The following is a 26,082-nucleotide window of genomic DNA, read 5'->3' on the forward strand; positions in this document are numbered from 1 at the left end:
ATATTTATAGTCCAGAAAAGAGACCAGAAACCATGGCTCAGAATAGTAAAGCTTTTCAGATAGTTTATGTTTTTTAGACAAATACTCACATGAAAAGATCCCTGTTTTATTAAATTGCATTGTTAGGGGCCTAAACAAACTCTTTGGGGAATTTTATTTTCCCTTCATACTTCTCAGCATTACTCTGATACAAAACTCCAATCTTCAATATTTACTACTTAGATATATGCTTTCTTTCATTTAAATGAATAGTTGGCTTGAAATTTCCACTAGACTATGTTTTAACAGTAAAACCAAACAAACTACATATGTAGTTTTAAATTTTGTATATAGGTCATAATTTGGACAGGAAATTGTTCAAAGATTTTTTAGCATATATTAATTGTAGAAAATAATAGATTTCATTATAACATCCATGTAAATAATGTTTCTTGATTATATTTACTTGAATATGTTTGGTTTTACTGTTAAAACATAGTCTAGTGGAAATTTCAAGCTGAACATATTTGGAAGATGCATGAAGAATTCAAGATTCTTTCTGGGAACATCATATCTACTTTGATTTCATATTTAACATTCATTCTTTTTTTATTTTTTAAATTTTGCCAGTCCCTGGCTGGGCCTTGAACTCAGGGTTTGGGCACTGTCCTTGGGCCTTCTCAAGGCTAGAGCTCTATCATTTGAGCCACAGCACCATTTATGGCTTTTTTCTATGTATCTGGTACCAAAGAATCGAACAAGGTTCTTCATGGAGGCTAAGCAAGGACTCTACCACTAGGCCAAACTCCCAGCCCATCATTATTCTTTTATTGTGGTGTACAGAGGGGTCACAGTTATGTAAATCAGGTAATGAGTATGTTTTTTTAATTTTCACACTATAAGTCTGGGTAAACAGAGGCAGAGGGAATCAGGGTGAAGGCAAGGGAAGGGCTCTAAGCCACAGCCCTTATTGGCACAATTCCATGACAATAAGTTTGCACATTACAACAATAATACATTTTCCATTTTTCCATATTACATTGCACTGTAGGTACATTAGGAGGAGTGCACCCTGAGGGGGGCATAGGACCTCAGAGAAAGGAGATGAGACCCCTACTGTGAGTGGCTGGAGACCTCAGAGAGAGTGGGCAGAGAAGCCTCCTGAGGGTGGTTGGAGGCCTGTATTTTTTTTTTGAAGTGTCACTTCTTCCTTCATTTTATTCCAGGTTTTTTCCTTCCTGACCTCACTCACTCACAAGTTACATAGATCATTTTCAATCCACTGTCTAGTGAGTATCACTGCTGCATTAGTTCACTCTTTGTCCCACCATTTCTGTGCTCCCCAGTACCCTCTTTCCAAACAGATAAACTTACATACATGTTAAATGGTACGGAAATCAAAAACAGCAACAAAAGAGAAAACAGGAGCAAAGTAACATAAAACCTCTGTTTCTATTTCATGGAGCTCATTTTGATAAACATCATTTTATATGATCATATTGTGAGAGCTATTGAGCCTTTGAGATCCTCTCCCAAGAATATCCTTAGATCTCATTGTGTGAATGTCTAGAGTCCTGAATAATTTATCATGTCCAAATGTATTTTTTGTCTTTTACCATCCAGCATGTTTATTTGTAGATTTATAGCACATTCTAGTTACAACAAATGAGGGAACCCATGCAGACTATAAGAATCCTCTTTATTTTTTTTACTAGCATTATTGTTGTTATTGTACAAAGGGTTACAATTTCATAAGTAAGTTATAAATATAACGCTTCTTGGTCAATGTCACTTCTTTCTTCGTTGTCATTTGTCACTCCTGTCCCTACCCTCATGTTAGATAGTTCACATTTTACATAATGTGCATTGAATATAATGACTACATTTGCTCACCCTTCCTCCCTCCTTCCTGTGCCTGCTGACCTCTGTAATCACCTCTGAAAACTTGACTTTTAGTTTAAAATGCATGGGCCACATGCATAGCAGTTCCAGTAGTAGTACATCTGTCAAGGTCATGAAGACCTGGGGCTTGACTTAGGGCTTTTGAGTCTAAGTGGAGTGCTTATACATGATCCCTTGTATCTTCCTTTTAATAACACTCTAGTAAAGGCTATGCCATTGGCCCTTAAGAATCTGTATATACCCTAATAAAAAAATAGGGCACATATCCCCATTGAGTAAACATTCCATTCAAGCCAAATGGAAAGGAATGCCATGTTCAGATCATTGGGAAATCTTCATTGTTAAATTGTAGGAGTCGGTAGTGCTCCAGAAGACATTATGGACTAGTATAATTCTATCAGATATTAGGATACTTCAAGTATTTACAGCTGTCAAAGGAAGATACTACTCTTTTGTCTTGTGGAAGTCTTTCCCAATGCTACTTCTCAGTACTTCTCAGTAAGATGATAAACACACTCTGGCTATTGTTAAAGGTCATGTTCTCCCCGATTCTCTCTTTATGTCCTCTCTCTCTCTCTCTCTCTCTCTCTCTCTCTCTCTCTCTCTCTCTCTCTCTCTCTCTCTCTTTCTCTCTCTTTTTCTCTTACAAATTAAACAAATTTCATTAGTTTACAAAACAGAAACAAAATGTGGACATGTATAAAGTTTTTATTTATTTTATTATAAATTAATATTTTGCTATACCACTAGTATTAAAAAGAACTGGTGCTCAAAGCAAACCACAGCACAATTAATTGTTTTGCTAAAACAAAGTTCAGCACTTCAACATTTCGAAGCTTAGGGGGCAATTTGGCCTAGTGGTAAGAGTGCTTGTTGCTTGCCTAGCATGCGTGATGACACAGGTTTGATTCCTTGGTACCACATACATAGAAAAAGCTGGAAGTATTGATATTGCTCAAGGGGTAGAGCCCTAGGTCTTGAGAAAGCCCAAGGACAGTGCTCAGACACTGAGTTCAAGTCCTGGGAATGGCAGAAAAAAATCATTCTGAAGCTTAAAACATATAATATATATTAAATAAAAAGCATATGTATATATATGCATTTTAGAGCAAGTGAAATATTTCAAATGTACTACAAGTAAATGAAAGGATTTTATAAAACTCTTATTTCTGATATTTAACAAAAATTGTATTATTATAGGAATAACATGGCTAGTCCTTTAGTAGTGATTGTGAGTTCTTAGAAAGATTGAGCCATTCATGTTTCCTACTATGTTTAAGTTTTTGTTTTAGAGTTTAAACTATTTTATTTGAGTTGTTAAGATTTGTTTAAATTCCTGTTATTTTGTGAAAATTCATGGAATGACATTTAAAAATAGATATCTACACTTCTCAAGGAGAAATTTGGCTAAGCATACTTTTATCCTTTTTTAAGAAAATAAATGTAGTGAAATTTTATTTGCATTTTTCCTTTAAAGAGTAAATTGGAGGTAAGTGAACTTCAGCATACTAATAGCAATTGGGTTTGTATAGTGGACAGATTTCTAATCTATACATATATTATTATACTTACAAATAAATCTGTATTTTACATTTCTGTTCAGTTGTTATTAATGATTATGAATAGTATTATAAAATGAAATAAAATTTCCTTCTAAGAGCTTAGCATTTTTTAATCAAGGGAGTGAACATAAAAAATTTTTGATGGATTTTTAAAATTTCAGCTATGGATAAAGCAATGGTCTGATATCCAATTGCATTTGAAGGAAGATACATTTTACAATTTTGGATTCAATGAACTATGAATGAATGCCTTTTTAATTTTCTGTTCTTGGTAATAGGATATCTCCAAGTTTGCAGAGAAAGACAGCATAGTTCTTGGAGAAGGTGGAATCACACTGAGTGGAGGTCAACGTGCAAGAATTTCTTTAGCAAGGTGAATATTTGATGATTGATTCAATAAAAATTAGAAACAAATATCATGCATGGAAAATATTAGAGACATTTCTCTAGTATTGCTTTATATTCTGTTTCAGTAGTTGAGTATTTTGTGGAAATAGCTTATGTCTAGTGAGTTAACAACTGTAGTTAATGACATAGTGTTCAGAATAGTTAAGGATGCCCAGATCATGCCATGACAAAACAAGAAACCTATGTGTGTGTTGTTTGTGTGTATGTTTTCAAGCACTTACAGTGCATACTCATGTATGCCAATTTCTCTCATCCAAAATCCACCAGTATCCAATAATTTGAACTCAGTCTTCATTAATTTATCTAATCCTACTCACATAACTAATAATAATATAATGACATAGTATTCAGATTTGGAAAAGATGATGGTATTTTTCCAAGGTGTATTATCTTATTTTAGTGTTTAAGCATTTATTCACCTTATGATGTGGTAAGGTAACTCTGAAATTCTGCAAAGTGAAGATAAATTTCTGTTAATGCCATCATCCATTTCCTTTTTCTCCCATCTCTTCAATGATTGTACATAACTGGTTGAGGCTTCTACTTATGTTCCTTAGTTTAGACAAGCATGCATTTTTTTCAAAAAGCCTGTTGAAATAATTTTTTACAAGAATAGTGCAGCAAATGAAGAAACTAAGTTTAATCTCTGTAATCATTAAAGTAAAATAAGATAAGAACAACTGATGTTGTGGAAGTTGGAGATCCACTGTGAGTGACATTTTTGGTCTATGTCAGACACATATAGTTAAATTGTGCCAGTAAGTAAATGTCATATTTAAATTGTAACATTCTGTTTAAAAAATAATGATTGGAGATATGGGAGGTGAAATGTTCCTCTGTTTTTATTCAAACATTATTCTTCCCACTGTGTTGCCAAGGTTGTTAAAAAGATCCCATTGACTCACTGATGAATTGGTTCCTTTCTCTTACTTTCTCTTGCTTCCAAAAGCTGACACACAAAAAAGGTCACTAAGTATTTGCTTCAATTGCTTACTGCCATTCTGAGGTACAGTATGGTGTTATGCGTGCATGTGTGCGTGCGTGTGTGTGTGTGTGTGTGTTTGTGTGTGTGTGTTTAATCTAAAATTTCAATACAACTTTGAAGAAAGAAGACTGGGAGGTAATAGAGGATAGTGCACATTAACTTGCCAAAAGCCACACAGGGAAAAGAGTAGAAAGCCACACAGGAGGAAAAAAAAGTACAGTCAGTATATCAGTTGAGTCATCTTGACTCTATATTAACCTATGCCTTTTTCTAGAAATCATACTATGAGGCAATAAGTTTAAAAAATTAGAAACAAATGAATAATTTAATGAGGAAATCTTGAACCAGAGGCTTAGTATAAGTGTTCAATAATAATAATAATAATAATAATAATAAATAATGACTAGAGTAGGTAAATTATAAGGAAAAGAGGTTTCTTTTGGACCACAGTTTTGATTTAAGTTAAGAAGACTTTTCAGAGTCCTAAGACAGTAGAATAAAACACATAGTAAGAAATGGAATGTGTGTGTGTGTGTGTGTGTGTGTGTGTGTGTGTGTGTGTATGATATTCCCCGATCTCTCTTTTTCTCTGTTTTTTTCATAAAGCCACTAGAATCCCATTACAGGGACTCAGTCTTGATGCTTCATTAATATTAGGTCCTCTCACAGATCTCATCTCCAAACACTGCAATAGGATTATGTTTTTGCTCTTTTAATGCCTCACAATGGAAATGAAGCTCCAGTGTGAATTTTAGAGAAACTCTATTGAAACCACAGCAAAGAGACAAGCACATGATGTGGACAAAGAAAAGACCTTAATGTTACGTATTCATAGAGTTCTTTGTGCTCCCATACTGTCTTCAAAGCAATGTACAACACTAAGGTCCTGTTAGATTTTACTGTTACTTAGAACTTCAGTTGGATGCCAGGCAGTTATTAACAATCATATCTGAAACATTTAAATGTTTTGCTGAGATCATCCCATTACTATCATAAATTAACTTAGTTAATTTTATTTTCTAACTTAAAATGGTAAAATAATCTATGCACAAATTTATATTATGAACTATTTATTCTCTACCTCTTTTTTTGAGACTTTATGTAAGCGGTAGAGAGACAGACAATAAGGAACAAAATGAAGTATCAATCTAGAGCCATGATCACTGCTATCAATTTGGTGATTGTAGTTAATACTTTGAAAATAATTTCTCATGACTGACAAAAAAAGAAAAGAATTTCTCTAAGTGCTGCCACTCGTTTGTTCAGACATTTTGCTGTTGAAATAGTCTACTTTCATTGTTTTCTCAGCAAAGTGGGAGCTTGTTGAAGTATGGTGACATCATAGTCTTCTCACCATATGATTCCTGCCTCTAAATACACACTATTGTTTTTACTGTTGTTTAAGATGCTCCTTTCAATTGTATCATATCATGCAAGTCTGTCTGTAACTTGTGCTCATTTATGCTACTTAGAATCAACAGAATTCTTTAGCCATTGTTTCAGTGTTTTTTTTGAAGTGTTATTAAAAGCCATAAAAATTACTCATGACTTGTCTTATTAACTTTTTTGATATAATCTACACTATTAAAGTCATGCATGAAATAAGTTTCTAGCAGTGCTACTTTGTGTTGTGAAGTGTTATTTCCACAAATGTATATTGTAGATGTTCTAAAAAACATCATTTTTATTAAATACAATGAAAGATGTAATTTAATTTCAATTTTCTTTTTAGAGCAGTATACAAAGATGCTGATTTGTACCTCTTAGACTCTCCTTTTGGACACCTAGATGTTTTAACTGAAAAACAAATATTTGAAAGGTATGTTATTTGAATAACTTGTATATGATGTTCATTTTAAAGGACAAGAAAAAAATTACCATAGACTATCTTATTATGGACTAAATGTTATCTCTTGGGAACATATACCCATATTATTGTGACTCTGTATGGTAGAATAAAACATAGTACTTTATAGCCAAAATTGAAGATCACTTAATTTAAGATCTTTTCTGGTCACCATTTGGTAAATCTATTTCTTACAATGCTGTAGTATTAGAGCAATGATTATGTCTGAATGTACAGTATTGATGGTTATGACAAATATTATATAATAATTATTTAGATTATATATAATTTTTACTTCAGTTATCTGAATATTTTATTATTTGTTAGATGGTATGCTACTAAAGGAAAAAAACACAAGCAGAATTGGTTAGTGGTTTAATAGTGAATAATTAGGGGCTGGGAGTTTGGCCTAGTGGTAGAGTGCTTGCCTAGCATGCACGAAGACCCGGGTTCGATTCCTCGGTACCACATACATAGAAAAAGCCAGAAATGGTGCTGAGGCTCAAGTGGTAAAGCTCTAACCTTGAAAAAGTCCAAGGACAGTGCTCAGGCCCTGAGCTTAAGCCCATGACTGGCAAAAAAAAATAGTGAGTAATTAAGCTAAGTACCCACCTCAATATTTCCTTAGATCTCAGTCACACAGAACTCGGGGTGTTTCTTCCCTGGATATCCTAGTAGAGCTCAATACATGCGAAGTTCCTAATAGCAGCAGTTAGTTACCTGAATTGATTTCAAACTTTCAAAGTCACTTCATGGGCTATAAAATAGTTATCAGGAGAGTAGCTATTGCACTGGACTAGAAATAATTTTTAATGAATAAGGATACACATGCATGCATAAATTGGCATCATAATTCCTAGAAGAATTATTTTCCAGAATTCAAATTTTTCTTTAGTTCAGATTTTTATTTTATACATCCTTAAGAGATATAAAATATTTTATAACTCTGCTTGCTTTTCTTTATAATATACTAAAATATTTAGTCCTTATTTTACTGCATTAAAACATAAAGCCAAAAAAAACCCCTCTGTCCAGGTACTATTTTTCCCTATGGTAGAAATTTGTGACTTTATTTTGCTTGGTACTTTCAATGTTTTGTGTGTGTGTGTGTGTGTGTGTGTGTGTGTGTGTGTGTGTGTGTGTGTGTGTTATATGTATGAACATTAGAATGATTTGTCCAGTCACAAATACCAGTAATCTCATGCCAGCTGTTGGAAATGGCTTGCCAAATCCTACCAATACAATCTCCACTCGAATGCTTCCCAGTTCTCATTTTTACTAAGAAGCTTCCTAGTCAACCATAATAGTCTTGATATGCTCAACATGAAATATAAGAGGAAATCAATTAAGAATTTAAAGAACAAAATAGCGCTGACATTTTGAAGATATGTGGAGATGTGGATATTCAAGGTTAGATGATATTGAAAGTCATCTTAAAATTTCCCATATTCTAGGAAAGTAAACCAGAATCAAAATGCAAATGATTTATTGGAAATAAGACACAACTGAGTAGTAACATTAATTTCTTTTTGGGTCTGTTATCCTTCAATGTTACAATATAGCATGCTACTTCATGCTATAAGAAGTCAAGAAGCAACAAATTAATGATTATGGAGTATTTACTATTGGAATCATTTTAAGTACAGATGCAAAATGGTTTTTATATGATGAAATGTTACTAGAATGACATATATTTTATAATAGAATATTTATGAAATTGATATCTTATTTATATCTTCTTTTTGTATTCTTAAAGCTGTGTCTGTAAATTGATGGCTAACAAAACTAGGATTTTGGTCACTTCTAAAATGGAACATTTAAAGAAAGCTGACAAAATATTAATTTTACATGAGGGTAACAGCTATTTTTATGGGACATTTTCTGAACTCCAAAACCTACGGCCGGACTTTAGTTCAAAACTCATGGGATTTGATTCTTTCGACCAGTTTAGCGCAGAAAGAAGAAACTCAATCCTAACCGACACCTTGCGCCGTTTCTCCTTAGAAGGAGATGTTTCTGCCTCCTGGAACGAATCCAGAAAACAATCTTTTAAACAGACTGGGGAGTTTGGAGACAAAAGAAAGAACTCTATCCTCAATTCAATCAACTCCGCAAGGAAATTTTCAATTGTACAAAAGCCTCCAGTACAGATGAATGGCATCGAAGAGGATTCTGATGAGTCCTCAGCAAGAAGATTGTCTCTGGTTCCAGATTCAGAGCAGGGAGAGGGGATCCTGCCTCGCAGCAATATGATTAACGCGGGCCCCACATTTCAAGGGCGGAGGAGACAGTCTGTCCTGAACTTGATGACAAACTCAGCTAGCCAAGGCCAGAGCATTCATCGGAGGACCACAGCATCCACACGAAAAATGTCCTTGGCTCCTCAGACAAGCTTCACGGAGATGGATATATACTCAAGGCGATTATCTCAAGAGAGTGGTGTAGATATCAGTGAAGAAATTAATGAAGAAGACTTAAAGGTATATTTTGATATATTTATTGTAATTAATAAAAGGATTACATGATATTTGCCAGATAGAAGGTGAATTAATTCACATACATTGATACCCTTCTCATGTCTTGGTCCCCATTACCTTCCCCCCAACCCTCATCTTTAAAGGTATATATTTATTATTAATGGTTTTGCACCAAGAGTGAAATTGAATGCCATGTGCTATAGAGCATGTGACCTTCATTTAATGGGGTTAGGATTCACTTTAAGACTTAGAAAATCCAAATCTAAAAAATTAAGAAAAATGAGGGAGGGGGTGGACTGAGAAGGGAGAGTGAAATACTATAAGGGTTGACGTCGATGAAGAGGTCCAGTATTGTTCAATGGCGATTCCTTTCTACAATTGCTTAAGGAAATAAGAATGTTCAAGACTTTTTCTTAAAAAGGCTTACATTTTATATAAACCTTTCCACTTGTGCATTTACACTGCAAATAAATATATAAATAGCCAGCTTCAGTTATGTAGACTCAAGAGCTATTTCTTTTTAGAAGTAGCCTATAAAAGACTAGAATCCTATTTTGTTTCATCTATCAGTCTTGTCCGAGTTTAATTAGTATGGGATTTCTGATCTTTTGAGTTTGCTTTGTATTTATACTTGGGGTTTCTGGAAAGACTTCTTTAAAAGAAGATATGTGAAATTCAACATATACCAGTGACAATCTTCAGACTGAAAAGCTTGACATTTTGATTTATAAAGCAAAGTGATTAATTCTTAAAATAGAAGTGTTGTGGTTGATTGTTGGTGTTTATTTGGTACTTGGGTTTGAATTGCAGACCTCTATGTGCTCTACCACTTGAGCCAGGCTTCCCCCTTAGCTATTCGTTGGGTATTTTTAGAGATAGACTTTCAAGGACTTTTCTGTCTGAGCTGGTTTAAGGTGTAATTCTCTAAATCACAGTTTCCTGAGTGCCAGGCATCTGGTAATTGTATTCTAGTAGATAATTTCTATGCTTTGGATTGTTTATTATGGAAAGAGTTGTAATAGATAAACATATTTAATACCATCAGATATTAAAAGCAGCATCACAAGTCATTTGATATCTCCAAGCTAGAGTTTTTCCTTTGTGAAATGAAGAAATAAATGATTCCCAAAGTACTTTCAGTACCTCCATAATTTTTTTTAATTGAGTACTCCCATAATTTTAAAAAGGTTTCTTTTTTTTGCCAGTCCTGGGCTTGAGCTCAAGGTCTGGGCACTGTCCTTGGCCTTTCTCAAGGCTAGAGCTCTACCATTTCAGCCACAGCACCACTTCTGGTTTTTGTAGGTATGTGGTACTGAGGAATTGCATCCAGGTCTTGGTGCATGCTAGGCAAGCACTCTACTACTAGGCCAAACTCCCAGACTTACAAAGGTTTTATAAAAAGAATAATTTATCTGAATGGTTAAGTGTACACTTAAGTATCTCAATTCTGAGCCTGTATGCTTAATTACAAAGAATTATTTCTTGAATCAATAGTAATTATTATTTGTTGATTGTTTCTATTGCCTGGTTGCATATAGTGCTCACAGCTGTGCTAGAAGGTGATATCACTGTCGTCATCCAGAGGTAAGAAAACTAGACTCTAGAGAAGATAAGACACTTGACTGAATTCAAACAACTCCAAGGATGTCAGCAATTGAGTTGGGATTCAAATGCAAGCCTATAGGACTCCAAAATTGCTCCTTCTAATAATGATGTTTTATTCCAGTTTCACAGGACCATTGATTTGATCAGAGGAGCAATGCTATTAAATATTAAAATGCTAAAAATGCCTACGATTGTACAGTTATACAACCCACTGTGTTGTGTTGCTCCAGTGGACAATATTGGCTACCAAGTGACATCACATGTGGCATTCATGCTGATAGACATTCATTAAAGTTCACTTAGCTTCAAAGTAATAATCTTTTATTTTGATGCTTTCAAAATAAAACTACAATGACAGCATGGGATGCTATTGTTTGTTGTGATAACTTTGATATTTTTTTCAGGAGTGCTTTTTTGATGATGTAGAGAACATACCAGCAGTTACCACATGGAATACATACCTTCGATACATTACTATCAACAAGAACTTGATTTTTGTGCTAATTTGGTGCTTAATTATTTTTCTAGTTGAGGTAAGAATATTTGGTTGTTAAATGTTACTGCTATTTAAAGTTAAAAATTAAGATTAGTTTGGAAGGTGTATTCATATATACCATATACATATGAATCCGTGTGTGGGGGTATAGTTTTTAGCTTCTAGAACTTAGCATTTGGAATTGCTGTTGATACTTTTATGATGATGATTTTATACTTAGTGCACAAAATAGGCTAGAACACGAAAACTATATATGAAGAATTGATTTTTAAGTTATGTGTATTTATTTTTCAGTAGTTGTAGAAAGGAGTTTCAGTTCCACAAATCAAATTAAAAACACAAACCATCTTTGTTGCCCCTGACGAGTCATATTTAAATAAATATTGTCTTGTATATTTAAGGTGTATAATATGGTAAAAGATTAATGTGAATTGTAAAAAGATTACTATAGAGAAGCAAATTTTAGCCTATTCTTTATCTTAGTCATCACATTCTCCTTAGTTTGTTTGTTTGTTTGTTTGCTTGTTTGTTTTGCTAGTCCTGGGCTTGAGCTCAGGGCTTGAGCACTGTTCTTGGACTTTCTTAAAATTAGAGCTCTACCACCTGAGCCTCGGCACCACTTCTGGCTTTCTTCTACGTATGTGGTATCAAGGAATTAAACCCCATCTTCGTGCATTCTAGGCAAGCACTCCTACCACTAGGCCAAACTCCCAGCCCCTCTTTATGCTATTGGTTACATCTACACATTCATAAGTAATCTCAATGTTAGTAAAAATTAATTTTTTTCTATGATTCTGAAGTTGAACATTGTACTCCTAGATTGGAAGAACTTTTAATAGTGTTTAAAATACACAAAACATATTGTTTATATACATTGAAATTAAATATCAGAAATAATTCTACAGTAAATCCTAAGTTCATTTAACTCTGAATAGCATTATTAAAAATGCAAGTAGTTGCTCTTTAAATGACTGTTCCTTCATAAAATGAGAAAAATACATTAAAGTTAATTGTCTTCAGGACAATTTTAAACATTCATTGAAGTTAATTGTCTTCAGAACAATTTTAAACAACCCATGTAGAAATTCAGATCATCTCTTGCTTACATAGATTTCGATATTTTCAGTGCCACTGTTGTGTTTTTTATTTCTCCATTGTTTTTCACAGTATAAGAACTTTTATTGTGTTTGTGCTTAGGATAAGAACTCAGGTCCCCACATTTTCACCGTGATTAAGGCTCTACTACTGCAGCCATGCCTCCAGTTCCAACACCAAGGTGTTTTGTTTAGATTTTAAAAGACAACCTTAGGTGTGATTCTTCTCTCTGTGTCTTGTCCTGTGACACTGAACACAGTAGTTAACTTCTCTGAGAATGAATTTCCTCATCTAAAAAATGTAATTGAAATATTATCAGCTTGATGGGTAAAGAAACATGGTGATAGCAGGGCGTGGTGGCTCACACCTGCAATCCTAGCTACTCAGGAGACTGAGATCTGAGGATTGTGGTTCAAAGCCAGCCCTGAAGTCCATGAGACTCTTATCTCCAATTAGCCACCAGAAAACCGAAAGTGTCGGTGTAGGCTCAAGGGGTAAGGCAGTTTGCTTTAGCTGAAGAGTTCAGGAACCACTCCCAGGTCCATAGTTCAAACATCATGACTGACAAAAAAAGAAAAAAGAAACATGGTGATTATGAGGCACTTAACGAAGGGTGTTTTCCATAGTTAGCAATACTAATTGTCATTATTATCAATATCCTTAATGTCATACTTTATAAAGCTCAAGATATTTGGACAGGCCATAACAATGGTATAATGCAGATTTCAATAATTTCCTTTACACTTTAATGAAAATATAATGCTGGGTGATAAGATGCCTATATATGACTAATACATATTGCATTGAAATGCATTGTAAATTTTGTCTCATTAATCTCTACTAGTCATGCTTAATGACTAACATTAATATGAATGAAACACAGCCTGAACTCTCAATAATCCCTTTAAAATTATTCATCAAAAGATCACCTTACTTGTGACCCTTCTGCATTGAAAAATCACACCACTTTATCATCAATTTCTGTAAAAAAATAGAGTTAAATTTAGGGGTGGTTTCTGTTGATTTGAAGACCCCTTTTCTCATGCTGTCCCATGAAACTGAACTTACATCTTTTTCAGTAATAATAGAAAATAGTAACTTTTAAATTATGTACACAATTATTTACCGACATAATTAATTTGCCAGTATTCACAACTCTGTTGTGTTCTTTGAGTCAGAACTCATGTGTTTTTTTCTTTGAGACTGAGCTTCGTTATTAGAATCAAAGTGCTCTATTTCTCAATATTAGTGGAAGAATTCAGCAGTATTTCATGTTATAGATCAAGAGTTCATCCTGAGACTCTAATGAAATGGCTATGGTACATTTCTTCCTCCATGGAAGTGATTTGTATAGTTTCAGTTTTAATAAATATTTTGTTTGTATTTAAATTCATGATTTTATTGGATAGGTTTTTTATCCTTCCCTTTCTCAAGGTGAAATAAGGTAGCCCTTTCTTCTATTCTTTCCAATCTGCTAAACTGAAAAAAAAATTCAATTTGTTACTACTTATCATTCGTGAGTCATTTTGAAAAAGGAATTAGTCTCCCTTTTGTGCGTTTTTACCATTTTCCTTACAGAGCATTATCTTCTATGTGTCTTTAGATAGTAACACAGAGCAAATAGATTATAAAATTTCTGTAATGATGGTATTTTTAGAGGCTCTGTTTAGTACTGTGTCATGGACTAGATGAAGAAAATGCAAATAATGGGTTAGATGTAATTATACTGGTTCTGTAACAACAACTAGAGAGTGCTACTAAGTAGAGCATTTGAAGATCCTGTCATTGCTTCATTCTCTGACCTTTTTCCATATATTTTTATTGTAATTAATAGAAGGGTTACATTATATTTGCTGGCTAGAAGGTGCATTACTTCACATACATTGATACCCTTTCTCATGTCTTGGTCCCCATTTACCTCCCCCCGACCCCCCATCTTGTTTTCCCCCTTCCCTATCCAATTTCAAATAACCAAATATAAATATATCCAACATATCAGATAACAAAGTGAGATACTGTAACAATATGAGATAACCAAGGGACAGCAAAAGAAATGAGAGATAACATAGTACCTTAAGAACAACAATCATGGGGCCCAGAGTTTGGCCTAGTGGTTAAAGTGCTTGCCTAGCATGCATGAAAACCCAGGTTCGAATCCTCGGTACCACATATAGAAAAAAGCGGGAAGTGGTGCTGAGGCTCAAGTGGTAGAGCTCTAGCCTTGAGAAAGTCCAAGGACAGTGCTCAGGCCCTGAGCTCAACCCCAGGAGTGGCAAAAAAAAAGAACAACAATCATTCATTATATGGCTTATGTTTCTATATCCTAGAGATCCTTTCATTTAGTGTCCTATTATATGGCCTTTTGTATCAAGGTTTTGCTCTATTGCAAATCTCTACTAGGAGAGCCCAAGGTTTCTACTGATTATGACAAATGAGGGAAACCATTGAGCCTAAGTTCCTTTGAGACTGGCTTACTTCACTTAATATGATTTTTTCTAAGTCTTTCCATTTCCTAACAAATGGGGCAATGTCATTCTTTCTGACAGCAGCATAGAATTCCATTGTGTACAAATACCACATTGTTGATCCACTCATCAACTGAGGGACATTTGGATTGGTTCCATATCTTTGCTATGGTAAATAGTGCTGCAATGAACATCGTTGTTTCTGGACAATTGGGTAAATGCCTAGTAGTGGAATTGCTGGGTGATAGGGGAGCTCTAGGTTTAGTCTTTTGAGGAACTGCCATACTGCTTTCCATAGTGGTTGAACGAGTTTGTACTCCCACCAACAGTGTAGCATTCTCTGGCTTTTAAAACTGTGTTGGAAAACTGCTAGATCCTTTTCTTTCAAGGCTTCATTTTGTTTGTTAAAGAGGAGTTTCTGAATGGCTTCATAGTAGTAGCAAACTAGAGATGTAGTATTCCATAATTCCATTTCTCCTGTTGGCTGATAGTAATGCTGTTAGGGCACATTACTTACAGTAGATTTTTATTTTAGGACATGATTTAAATGAATCACTGAAATCTCAGTATTGAATCACACTGTTTTACCCAGGCATGACAGGGCATGTCTGTAATTTCAGCACTTGTGAGGATATGATAGGGAGATAGCAAGTTCAAGGCCAGCTACATAGTAAGATCCTTCTCTGAAACCAAAATGAAATCATAAGTATGCTGTGTTCTGTATGATGATGAATAATGTTCAAATCTTGGGACAATGAATGCTTGTGCCTCTCCCTTTTCATCAAGTAGAGATGTCAGTCTAATAAAAATTGCATCAAGTTGCTAACCACTATACATTTGTTTTTTCTGAGCCCCAAATACTTGTTACTAAAATCATTACATCAAGTCCTTGATAATTGTTCTATGTAGACAGAGGGAGCCAGGAAGTAAGTTTAGGCCAGTTCTCTAGAACATTGCTTTGATGATTTCTCCATTAGTAAATAGTACAAAGCACTTATTTCTGAGGATTACTTGCATTCAGAGAACACGGGCAGCACTGGTCTTATTGACATTCCTTTAATTGGAACAAATGTGGAATGTAATAATCAAAGAATGACTCAGAACATATACCTTTATCTAAGCTCTTGGGTAATTAGATTAGTGTTAAGAATTAGAAAGACAATTGTAAGAGAATAAAGACTTTTGAAAAGGCTGGACTTATTGGACTGGTTGTTTGCAACTTATTTGAAGCACAAGGAAACTAAGAGTTTTTCTTTTATTGAGACAGTACATGGAGGCTTTGTACAATCAACAACAAAACAAAGACTAATACCACTAGATTTTGTACCATTGTACTCACATCTCATCAGTTTAACAAAAATATATATGCCTTTAAAGAATAGTATTTGCTAATGTAATTTCTTACTTATTGCTGTTTTACCTGCAAATTTTGAAATGTATTGTTGTTAAATATTTCAGGTAAGCTCAAATGTGAAAAAGAATTGCAGCTTTATTTTTGTTTTGTTTTTTCTTTTTTTCTGCCAGTCCTGGGCTTGAGCTCAAGGCCTAACCACTGTCATTGGACTTTCTCAAGGCTAGAGCTCTACCGCTTGAGTCTCAGCACCACTTCCGGCTTTTTTCTATGTATGTGGTACTAAGGAATCAAACCTGGGTCTTGGTGCATGCTAGGCAAGCACTCTACCACTAGGCCAAACTCCTGGCCCAGAATTGCAGCTTCATTTTAAGCAGATGTGTATTTCCTTTATTGTTTTCATTTTATATCTATTCCTGAAGTCATTTTACTCATAATTGCTTTCCTTTCCTGTTTCATTCTGTGGTAAAACTATTATAGGTATAATTGTATAATTTTGCATCAGTTCATCCTACTACAATAAGGCTGTTATCAATATAATGTTAAATTTCTTCACAGGTTTATAAGAAGGAAATGTCACAAAATGAATTAATTTAAATTATACTTATTTTGTTATAATTATTAATAATTAATTTTTGAAGACTATAAAACAGTTATATGAAAATATTTTTTGTTTACATATGAGATAGAATATTTCTCCTTCAGCCAGATGTCAATGAGACAGCCCTAAATTCTTTGTAATTTTAATGGTAATAATGTGGGTTTTTTTGGTAATAATGTGTTTTAACTTGAGTGTGAATTTTTACATTGTTAAAACTTGTAATTGATTTTAATAAATGCAAATCTCACCTTTACCAATAATTAATTGGCCTCACATTGCACAGCAAATGAAATTATTTGTAAAAACCAATGAGATTAATTATGTCATCAGATTGAGATTAGTTTCTTCAAAAAGTAAAGTTTGTTATACAAAACATTAAGCTCTGGTTTTAACTCTCCTGTAAGTTTTAACAAATAGTCCTATTGGGTAAGAGAGAGAATTGGCAAAATATTTACTTCAGAAAAAATTGAATTTCATAGACTTAATGTGTTCTTACTACAGGTAATGAACCCCCCCCCCCCATAGACACCAAAAAAAGCAAAGAAAATGAAGTTTGTGTTTTTTGATGTTAGTTATATTTCATTTAGAATTGGCCATGGGAAGGGTAGGTAAAAAGTTAGAAAAACAAAAACAAAAACAAAACCTGTGTATTGTTCCTTTCCAGGTAGCTGCTTCTTTGGTTGTGTTATGGTTACTTAAAAAGTGAGTATTCATTGTTTTAATTTGTACTGGGTTGTGTTTCTGTTGATTACTGGAGTCATAAAATATTTTAATATGAATATTTTTCATTTTGTCCTAGTATTACTTTTTTTTGCAACCCATAGATCCACAAATGTACAGATGCTTAAGTCCCTTATGTAAAATTGTGTAGTATTTGCATATAACATAAATGTCTTCTTATATACATACATTGTTTGTAGATTGCTTTTAGTGTCTAACATAATATAAATGGATTGCTTAGGAAATAATGGCTAAAAAGTCTGCTCATGTTCAATACAAATGCAATTTTGAAGGGAAATAAAGGTCTTTTTAGTCCAGTATTGGTCAAATCTGTTGGTCCACAGGGTCATTTTTATTTTACTTAAATTGTGAACACGCACAGATCCTACAGCTCTTCTCTCATTTCTGAAAGGATTAGTTGTGTTCAGCTCCCATGAACTGTACTAAAATATGTGAAACAATATTATGTTTTTGGAATTTTACACATGGATTCTTGATCTACTAAAGCTCAGAAATATCTATTTCACTGATGAGAAACTTTCTTACAATGGAAAATTCTTTGAGATCAAGGGCACAAACTTTAAAAAAAAACATAGTTTGTGTTTCTTTAGATTCCAAGTTAGTGTTGTTTGCATATATTGTAATTTCAGTGAGTAAGTTGTGTTGCTAAGTAACATTTTCCCCTTTACTTTCTAGCATTTCTCCACAAGATGACAGAAACAGCACTAAAAGTTCAAACAACAGCTATGCTGTGATTATCACCAACACCAGCTTCTACTACATTTTTTACATTTATGTGGGCGTGGCTGACAGTTTGTTTGTTCTGGGGATCTTCAGAGGTTTGCCATTGGTACACACACTAATCACAGTGTCCAAAATTTTACATCACAAAATGCTGTGTTCTATTCTTCAAGCACCCATGTCAACCCTCAACACCCTGAAAACAGGTACTTGACTTGCTGTATAGAATTGAACTGTTTACCTGTTGATGATAAGGGCTGCACAGTTGTTGGTGGGAAATGGTGCTGGCTTTTGCATCTGCTCTATGTTGTGTCTCCTTATAACTAGATTTCCTAGATATTATAGTCAACCTGGGATGGCTGATACTTCTACAGTGGCCAAATAGAGGAGCTCATATGAGGTTAAAGGAATGGTGGCAGCCAAAGCAGTACCTTCTTGGCCACTTTTCTGATGCTTGGTCTAATCTCCTTGGGGTCATCTTGTTATTCACATGCACAGAATCCTCCAGAGGAGAGAAGATTTAAAGTGGTTAAGGAAAATATCAAATTCTTCTTCTACTAACAACCTTTGACTGAATAGACAAATTGAGTTTTATGGATGATCATCTAAATTTGTTCAAGGTCTTTGGGATTGTGAAGCAAATTCCATTATATATTTTTTCTTTTTTTATTGTAATTAATAAAAGGGTTACATTATATTTGCCAGATAGAAGGTGCATTAATTCACATATATTGATACCCTTTCACATGTCTTGGTCCCCATTACCCTCCCCTCCACCCCCCCATCTTGGTTTTCCCCCCTTCCCTATCCAATTTCAAATAACCAAATACAAATAAATCCAATATATCAGATAACAAAGTAAGATACTGTAACAATATGAGATAACCAAAGGACAGCAAAAGAGGTGAGAGATAACATAGTACATTATGGACAACAATCATTCATTGTATGGCTTTTGTTTCAATATCCTGGAGGTCTTTTCAATTAGCTTCATACTATATGGCCTTATGTATCAAGGTTTTGCTCTATTGCAGATCTCTGCTAGTAGAGCCCAAGGTTTCTACTGATTATGACAAATGAGGGGAACCATTGAGCCTAGTTTCCTTGAGTCTGGCTTACTTCACTTAATATGATTTTTTCTAAGACTTTCCATTTCCTAACAAATGGGGCGATGTTTTTTTCTGACAGCATAGAATTCCATTGTGTACAAATACCACTTCTTGTTGATCCACTCAACAACTGAGGGACATCTAGGTTGGTTCCATATTTTTGCTATAGTGAATAATGCTGCAATGAACATTGTTGTGATAGTGGATTTAATATGCCCTAGTTTCTGGATGGTTGGGTAAATGCCAAGTAGTGGAATTGCTGGGTCATAGGGGAGCTCTATGTTCAGCCTTTTGACGCACTGCCATATTGCTTTCCATAGTGGTTGAATGAGTTTGCACTCCCACCAACACTGTAGTAGTGATCCCTCCTGGCCACATCCCCTCCAGCATCTGTTGTTATTCGTTTTCCTGATCCTGGCTATTCTAACTGGAGTGAGGTAGAATCTTAGAGTTGTTTTGATTTGCATTTCTTTTATGACCAGAGATGTTGAGCATTTCTTCATGTGTCTATAGGCCATTTTTGTTTCTTCTTCAGAGAAAACTCTTCAAGTCTTTGGCCCATTTTTTAATGGGATGGTTGTTACTTTGGGGATTAGTTTTAGAATTCCATTATATTTTAAAATTATCTTTGACACCATCATACAGTCACAGCAAGTAAGAGTCATAGAATCAAGGAACCAAAATGTTTCTAGTTTAGAGTAATAGAGTACTTTGGAAGTAATATATTCCACTGATTCCCCTTAACACAAATTCATAATGAAAGGTTGAGATTGAAAAGGAAATTTCCAAGCTTTATTTCTATAGTAATCTGTCAAACTTTAAGCCAAACAAGGGCTGCTCTGTAAGGCTGAATAAGGTACCATTCTTGTCCTAGAGGAACTCACAGATAAAGGGACCAGGTGGACACAGAAATATTTGACAAGGGGTATTAAACAAGAAATAAATTCCAAGATTTGGATTTTTAGAAGAATTTACATTAAAAAAATAAGATAAGAAAACACACATTGAACCAAGGGTGGTGGCTCACACCTATAATCTTATCTACTCAGGAGGCTGAGATCTGAGAGTCACGGTTCAAAGCCAGCCCAGGCACTATTTTTTATTTTAATGTATAGAGGGGTTACAGTTACATTCTCCAGATAGTAGGTGCATTGCACATTGATACCCCTTCTCATGTTTTTGTTCCAATTTCCTTCCCCTCACCCCCTCCCAATCATCATGTTTTCCCCCTTCCCTTTCCTATTTCAAATAAATAAATAAATAAACATATATACAATGTGCCAGGTAACAAAGTCAGATTAACCACTAGAAAACTGCAAGTGGTGTTGTAATTTAAGGGATAGGGCAGTAGCCTTGAGCTGAAGATCTCAGAGACAGGGCCCAGGCCCAGAGTTGAAGCCCCATCACTGACACACACACAAAAAGCACTCATTGTTTTTTAATTCTGGTGACAAGGTTTTCAGTGTTTATATGCCAGATGATGCTTAGCCTGCTAAGCTCATGTGTGTCACCAAGGACTTACTTCATTGGTTATAGGGAAGTAATTCACTTGATCCAGTGAGTAGATATTTTTAAATAGAAATATCAGGTCTGGAGAAGGCAGAAGGTTTGTCTCAGTTTCTGGTAGCATCTCAAGTGGGCCATGTACATAACAAAAGGAAGACAAGCTCTGTTTGAGACTCAGTGTATTATATTGTAGTGGTGATCATGGGCCATGAGTTTTGGCACCATTGACTGTTGTGTGGGACAAGGATAGTTAAGTCAGAGAATCATGAGAGAATGAGACAAGGTAGTTCAGTGGCTGCTTAATAGCCATCAGTAGATGAATATTAGCTTCCCATCCTCACTCACTTGAGGGGTGTTGCCTTCACTGGGAAGTGTTTTCCATTTCACTTCCATCTCTGAGTTTATCATTCCTTTCAACTCCTCTTACAGTAGTTCTGTACCTTCTCTATTTCATATTTAAGGGATCATAATCACTCATATCCTTTTTCTCATTAGCTTTATTTTCCAAGACTTCCTCTGTTGTATAAGAAAATTATGAAACAACTGTGTGTTGTTTGTATTCTGTATGACTTAAAGGGCTGTTTTGTTTCTGAGAAATGAACTAGCAAGGTGATCTTACAATACCCCTAGTTCCTTTGTCTACCTCTATGTCTTCCACCTCCAATTCTGTATACACAATTATGCTTTCTTTTAAAAAAGCATCCTTGTATTTGCATCACTCAGTCATTCTCGTACATCTGGAAACAAGCAGTACTGGGTTCATTCACATCTTTTCACATATGTGCCCTTCTGTCACTGGACATTGATCTTGAATTTCCTGTGGCTCCTCATATGATTTCCTGTGTCATATTTGCTTATATATTTTATTAATATCAAGTAATTTCACAAGGGGTTTCAGTTTGACATGTCCACGTTAGTGCAAAATGTTCCTTGATCATTATCCTCTGTCTCCCCTTCTATGAAAACCGATTTCAACAGCTTCATTGCTCAGTTTTCACATATGTAGTCTGTCATTTTTAAATGCCATAAGTTCATACAGACACATAGTAGGTACTCTGAAATGCATGTGAACATACACTTTGGCAAAAGAGTATCACTTGAAATATGTAAACAGAAATATAATCACCAAGATAGTTTTTGTGCTGCAGTCCTGGGGCTTGAACTCAAGGCTTGGATACTGTCCCTGAACTTTTGTAGTCCAGGCCAGCATTGATAGAATGAGCCACAGCTCCACTCCTGGATTTTTGATGATTAATTGGCCATAAGAGTTTCAGGGACTTTCCAGCCCAGGCTGGCTTTGAACATTAGCTCAAGGATTTCAGCCTCCTGAGTAGATAGGATTACAGGCATGAGCCACCAGCACCCCACAAATGTCAATTTTTTAACCAAAGTGAACTTTAATTTCTACATAATAGTTGTAGTAAGAAGGGCTATTTTTCATTTTGGGGGTTATGAAAAGATATACAAATGTGCTTAGTGGATATACTAAATAATATGCATATCAATAAACATGTATCTTACGTAATTCTTATACAAGGCATTTTGCTTAGGCCTGAATGTAATGTAAAGTAAATGTGAACAACCTTATTGAGATCTAGTTATTTACAATCTAGAAAAACACATAAGACATGTACGAATACAACCAAATGTAATTTATAGCAGGCATGCAAACTTAAAAAAAAGAGGAAGCCACTAATTCCAGTTAGAGTGAATGCCAATGGTTTTCTCTAGGAGGCATTTGAGTTAGGCTAGGGAAGAGATCAGATTTGGGCAAATTGTTAGAATGAGGGGAAAGGTAAAGCAAGGTAAAGAAAACCACAGGGAAAAATATTTGAATAAACAAAGCTGGTATAAGTTAGGTAAGTTAAGGTCAAATTATGGAAATCATTAAATATTAATCTCACAATTATGGAATTTATTCTGCAGTTAATAGTGGAAGAATGATAAAGCTTCATTTTACTTTTATTTGTATGGTGATTTATTATATTTTATCCCATTGTTTGTTGGACTCTCTCTAGACACTAAATTCCTCAAGGGTAAGGAGTATGGCTCCGGGCCCACAGGAGACATTTTATATGGCACTAGGGTTTTTGTTTTTGTTTTTTTATTCATTGAAGAAATAAATTATCAGACTTTGGAATTTGGAAGGAAGATTGAAGTTTAGACTGCCAACGAAATGGGTAGAAAGATAATATTGTAAAGGAGGTTCACACCTCAGATATTCTGAGAGGGAGGGCAGCCCCAGATCATGCATAGAAGTGAGAGAGGTGAGTGGCTTGGGAAGGCCATGGAGATAACGGAAACAATGAGCCTGTGTAAGAAATTATCTTTAGGATTAAGGTTGAATAAGTGAGGTTGAATAATATGGCATGGGCTCATGCATATAGTAGCATGAGTAGCCATTCTATAAAGACCCACAACAACAGCTCCTTAAAGATGTTAGTATTTCAAGATAATTGGTGTTCTGTAAGAATCTGTAGTTTGGGGCTGAGAGCATAGCCTAGTGGTAGAGTGCTCACCCGGCATGCATGAAGCCATAAGTTCGATTCCACAGTACCACATACTCAGAAAAATCTCAAGTGGCAAAGCACTAGTCTTGAGCAAAAGTGTCCAACGACAGTGACCAGGTCCTGAGTTCAAGCCCCTGGACTGGCAAGGAAAAAAATAAAGAATGTGTATTTTATGTAAGTCCAAAATAAGAGTGAGTACCTTGAATACACAGTAACTTACAGCCTTGGATAAAATGAAAAACTTAGGATTCTTTGTTTATTTGATTGCCTGCTAATTCTTATTTGAGATCTGAATGCTTCTGCTGTGATCCAAATCTATCACTAACCATTTTTCTATGTCTTTTTCATATCACTTAATTTTTTGAGAAATTTTCTTTGTGTTATAGGTGGGATTCTCAATAGATTCTCCAAAGATATAGCAGTTTTGGATGACATTCTGCCTCTCACCATATTTGACTTCATTCAGGTTGGTAGGAATTAACAGCCTACATTGGCCATATGGTTTTTGCAATGGTTCTAAAAAGAAGTGAGCATCTGTTTTTCTCATTTTTTTATTTGATTAAGTATTCAAATGCTTTCTGTTGAATAAGTTTGGAGAATAACAAAGGTCTTCAGAATAAGCACAAATTTAATACATCTAGTAGCAAGTAGATATAATAAGTGGATGCTTGGGAGTGATTAGAAAGGCATTAAAGGCCATCATCCCCCAAAACACTGCTGACAAAATATGACTAGAATTATGTGATTACAGAAGGCTCATGTTAAAATAAAGATAAATGACTGGGTGGGTCACACTGGAACCCAGCCTCACCCAAGAACCCTTGGGCACAGTTTAGCTTTTAGCTTTTAACTTCAGCACAGTTAAGTGCCACAAGGAAAAGATGAAAATGAGATATGTTTTTAGCAGATGAACAGGAGAAGAAGAATTCAGGCCTTGTAAGGGCTTTCTCTAAGCAACATATATAGCTCTTCCGCGCAGCTGGTCTGACTCTTAGGGTGAGGTGATTAATGGGTGGTGAGAAGAGAGAGCAGTGGGGTGCAGTGGAAGTGACTGCATGAGGATTCCAAAGTGACAGGATTTGGAGAGTTATCACTTGATACTCTTGGCTGTTGCCCCTTGCCTAAGCACAACCTTCTTAGCTTCCTACCTCAGTTAGCTGAAACTCAAGGGACCAAATGCCAGTCTCAATGAATGTGTTAGAGCAAGACTTGGAACAAAATAACGTCGTTCTTACAGTTTTGACTACCCCCTTAATTCTTGCAAAATAATTATTCATGGAGATACTTTTTTAAATAAAATAATGACACAGAGAATGGAGAGAGGTGGGGGGGAGGGAGGAAGTGTATACCACCAACACTGGCAGATACAGAAAACCAACCTGTTGGGGTTTGCCTCATCTGGAAGAACTGACACAATCAAGTGACCTTTAGCATCTTGGATTTCCTTCAATTGCTGTGTTTAGAGATATAACTCAGCAGCACCTGCTGGAAGTTTTTAATCTGTGTTTTGAGTTAAATATTCTAAGAAGTGTTTCCTATGACTTTCTATAAACTCTAGGTACTTGCTCCTCCTGGTATGACTGTACTTGACTGGATCCTAACGTAATATAATTAAGTCAGATAAAAACTGGAATGTGGACCTATTAATCTGATTACCAAATTGTAAATAGTAGCCCTTGTTGATAATTTTTCTACTCTAATGAATCCCTTCCATGTCTGTTTGTGACTCATCTCTGAAATCTTCTGGAAAATTAACTTTTAGATATTTCTTTTTATAAAGGAACTTTTTTTTTTACATGTGATGACTCTAAACTCCCTTTCACGCCAGTTCAATGTTTCTGTGCAAATCTTATTGTGATACATTTGTTGTTGTTTCCCAAATAAGTAGGCAAAAATGATTTTCTTTTCATTTAACTTATTTCTTTTATAGTACAAGAGTCCCTACTCTAAGGAAGCATTTTAGGTGGTGGTACTGTTTATATATGTGTGAGGGTATGGGTATATGCTAGGGATCAAATCAGCTTTGTACATGCTCACCAAGTGTTTTACCACTGAACTATATCCCTTGCAAAGACTAGAAAACTCTATATTTTCATCTTTTTCTGAAGTTCTCCCATTGATTTATTTCAATGTTGGTCTGTTGATTGGTTTGTTACTTTCTGCCTAGGAGCATGTGAGGGTGTAGTTCATCAAGAAGTTAGCTCTCTATTGAAAATGAACCATTTGGGCTTCTTTCTGCCTAGCCTGGCTTTACCATGACCCCAACAATCTTGTTTTAATTTTATTTTTATTTTTACTTTTTCTTAGGTGATCTTTTCTATTTTATTTTATTGTCAGGTAATGTATAGAGGGGTTACAGTTAAACTCATCAGGTAGTGAGTGCATTACTTCTCACACATTGATACCTCTTCATTTTTGTTCCCATTTCCTCCCCTCACCTCCTCCCAACATCTTGTGATCCCAATAATTTTAACCTTCCCAGTAACTAAGTATGAGCCACTGGCTTTAATTTCAAATTAAATAAGCTATCCCCTTCATTTTTTTATCTATTAGTGCATATCCAATTATTTCAAAGAATAAAAGTGAGAAAATTGGGAAATAAATTAGTTTATTTTAATACAAACATGTGAAAACCAGCTTGCCTTGAATGACCAGACCATATATTTAAACCATGTATTTCTGTTTCTAAAGGCCCCAAGACAAATGCTCCATTTTCAAAGTTTT

General features: G+C 35.0%; 1 protein-coding gene across 1 annotated transcript in view; it reads left to right on the top strand.

Moving 5' to 3' along the window:
- Positions 1-26,082, top strand: part of Cftr (CF transmembrane conductance regulator) — a 127,987-nt gene that overhangs the window by 71,111 nt on the left and 30,794 nt on the right. The window contains exons 15-21 of the mRNA XM_090332234.1: positions 3,722-3,816; positions 6,569-6,655; positions 8,439-9,162; positions 11,169-11,297; positions 17,437-17,474; positions 18,189-18,439; positions 23,745-23,824. Of these exons, the coding sequence (XP_090188360.1) occupies positions 3,722-3,816; positions 6,569-6,655; positions 8,439-9,162; positions 11,169-11,297; positions 17,437-17,474; positions 18,189-18,439; positions 23,745-23,824 (1,404 nt within the window). The remainder of the gene's footprint in view (positions 1-3,721; positions 3,817-6,568; positions 6,656-8,438; positions 9,163-11,168; positions 11,298-17,436; positions 17,475-18,188; positions 18,440-23,744; positions 23,825-26,082) is intronic.

Source organism: Megascapheus bottae, chromosome 5, assembly GCF_031878675.1.
Source record: "Megascapheus bottae isolate mThoBot1 chromosome 5, mThoBot2.hap1, whole genome shotgun sequence".
Taxonomy (NCBI): Eukaryota; Metazoa; Chordata; class Mammalia; order Rodentia; family Geomyidae; genus Megascapheus; species Megascapheus bottae.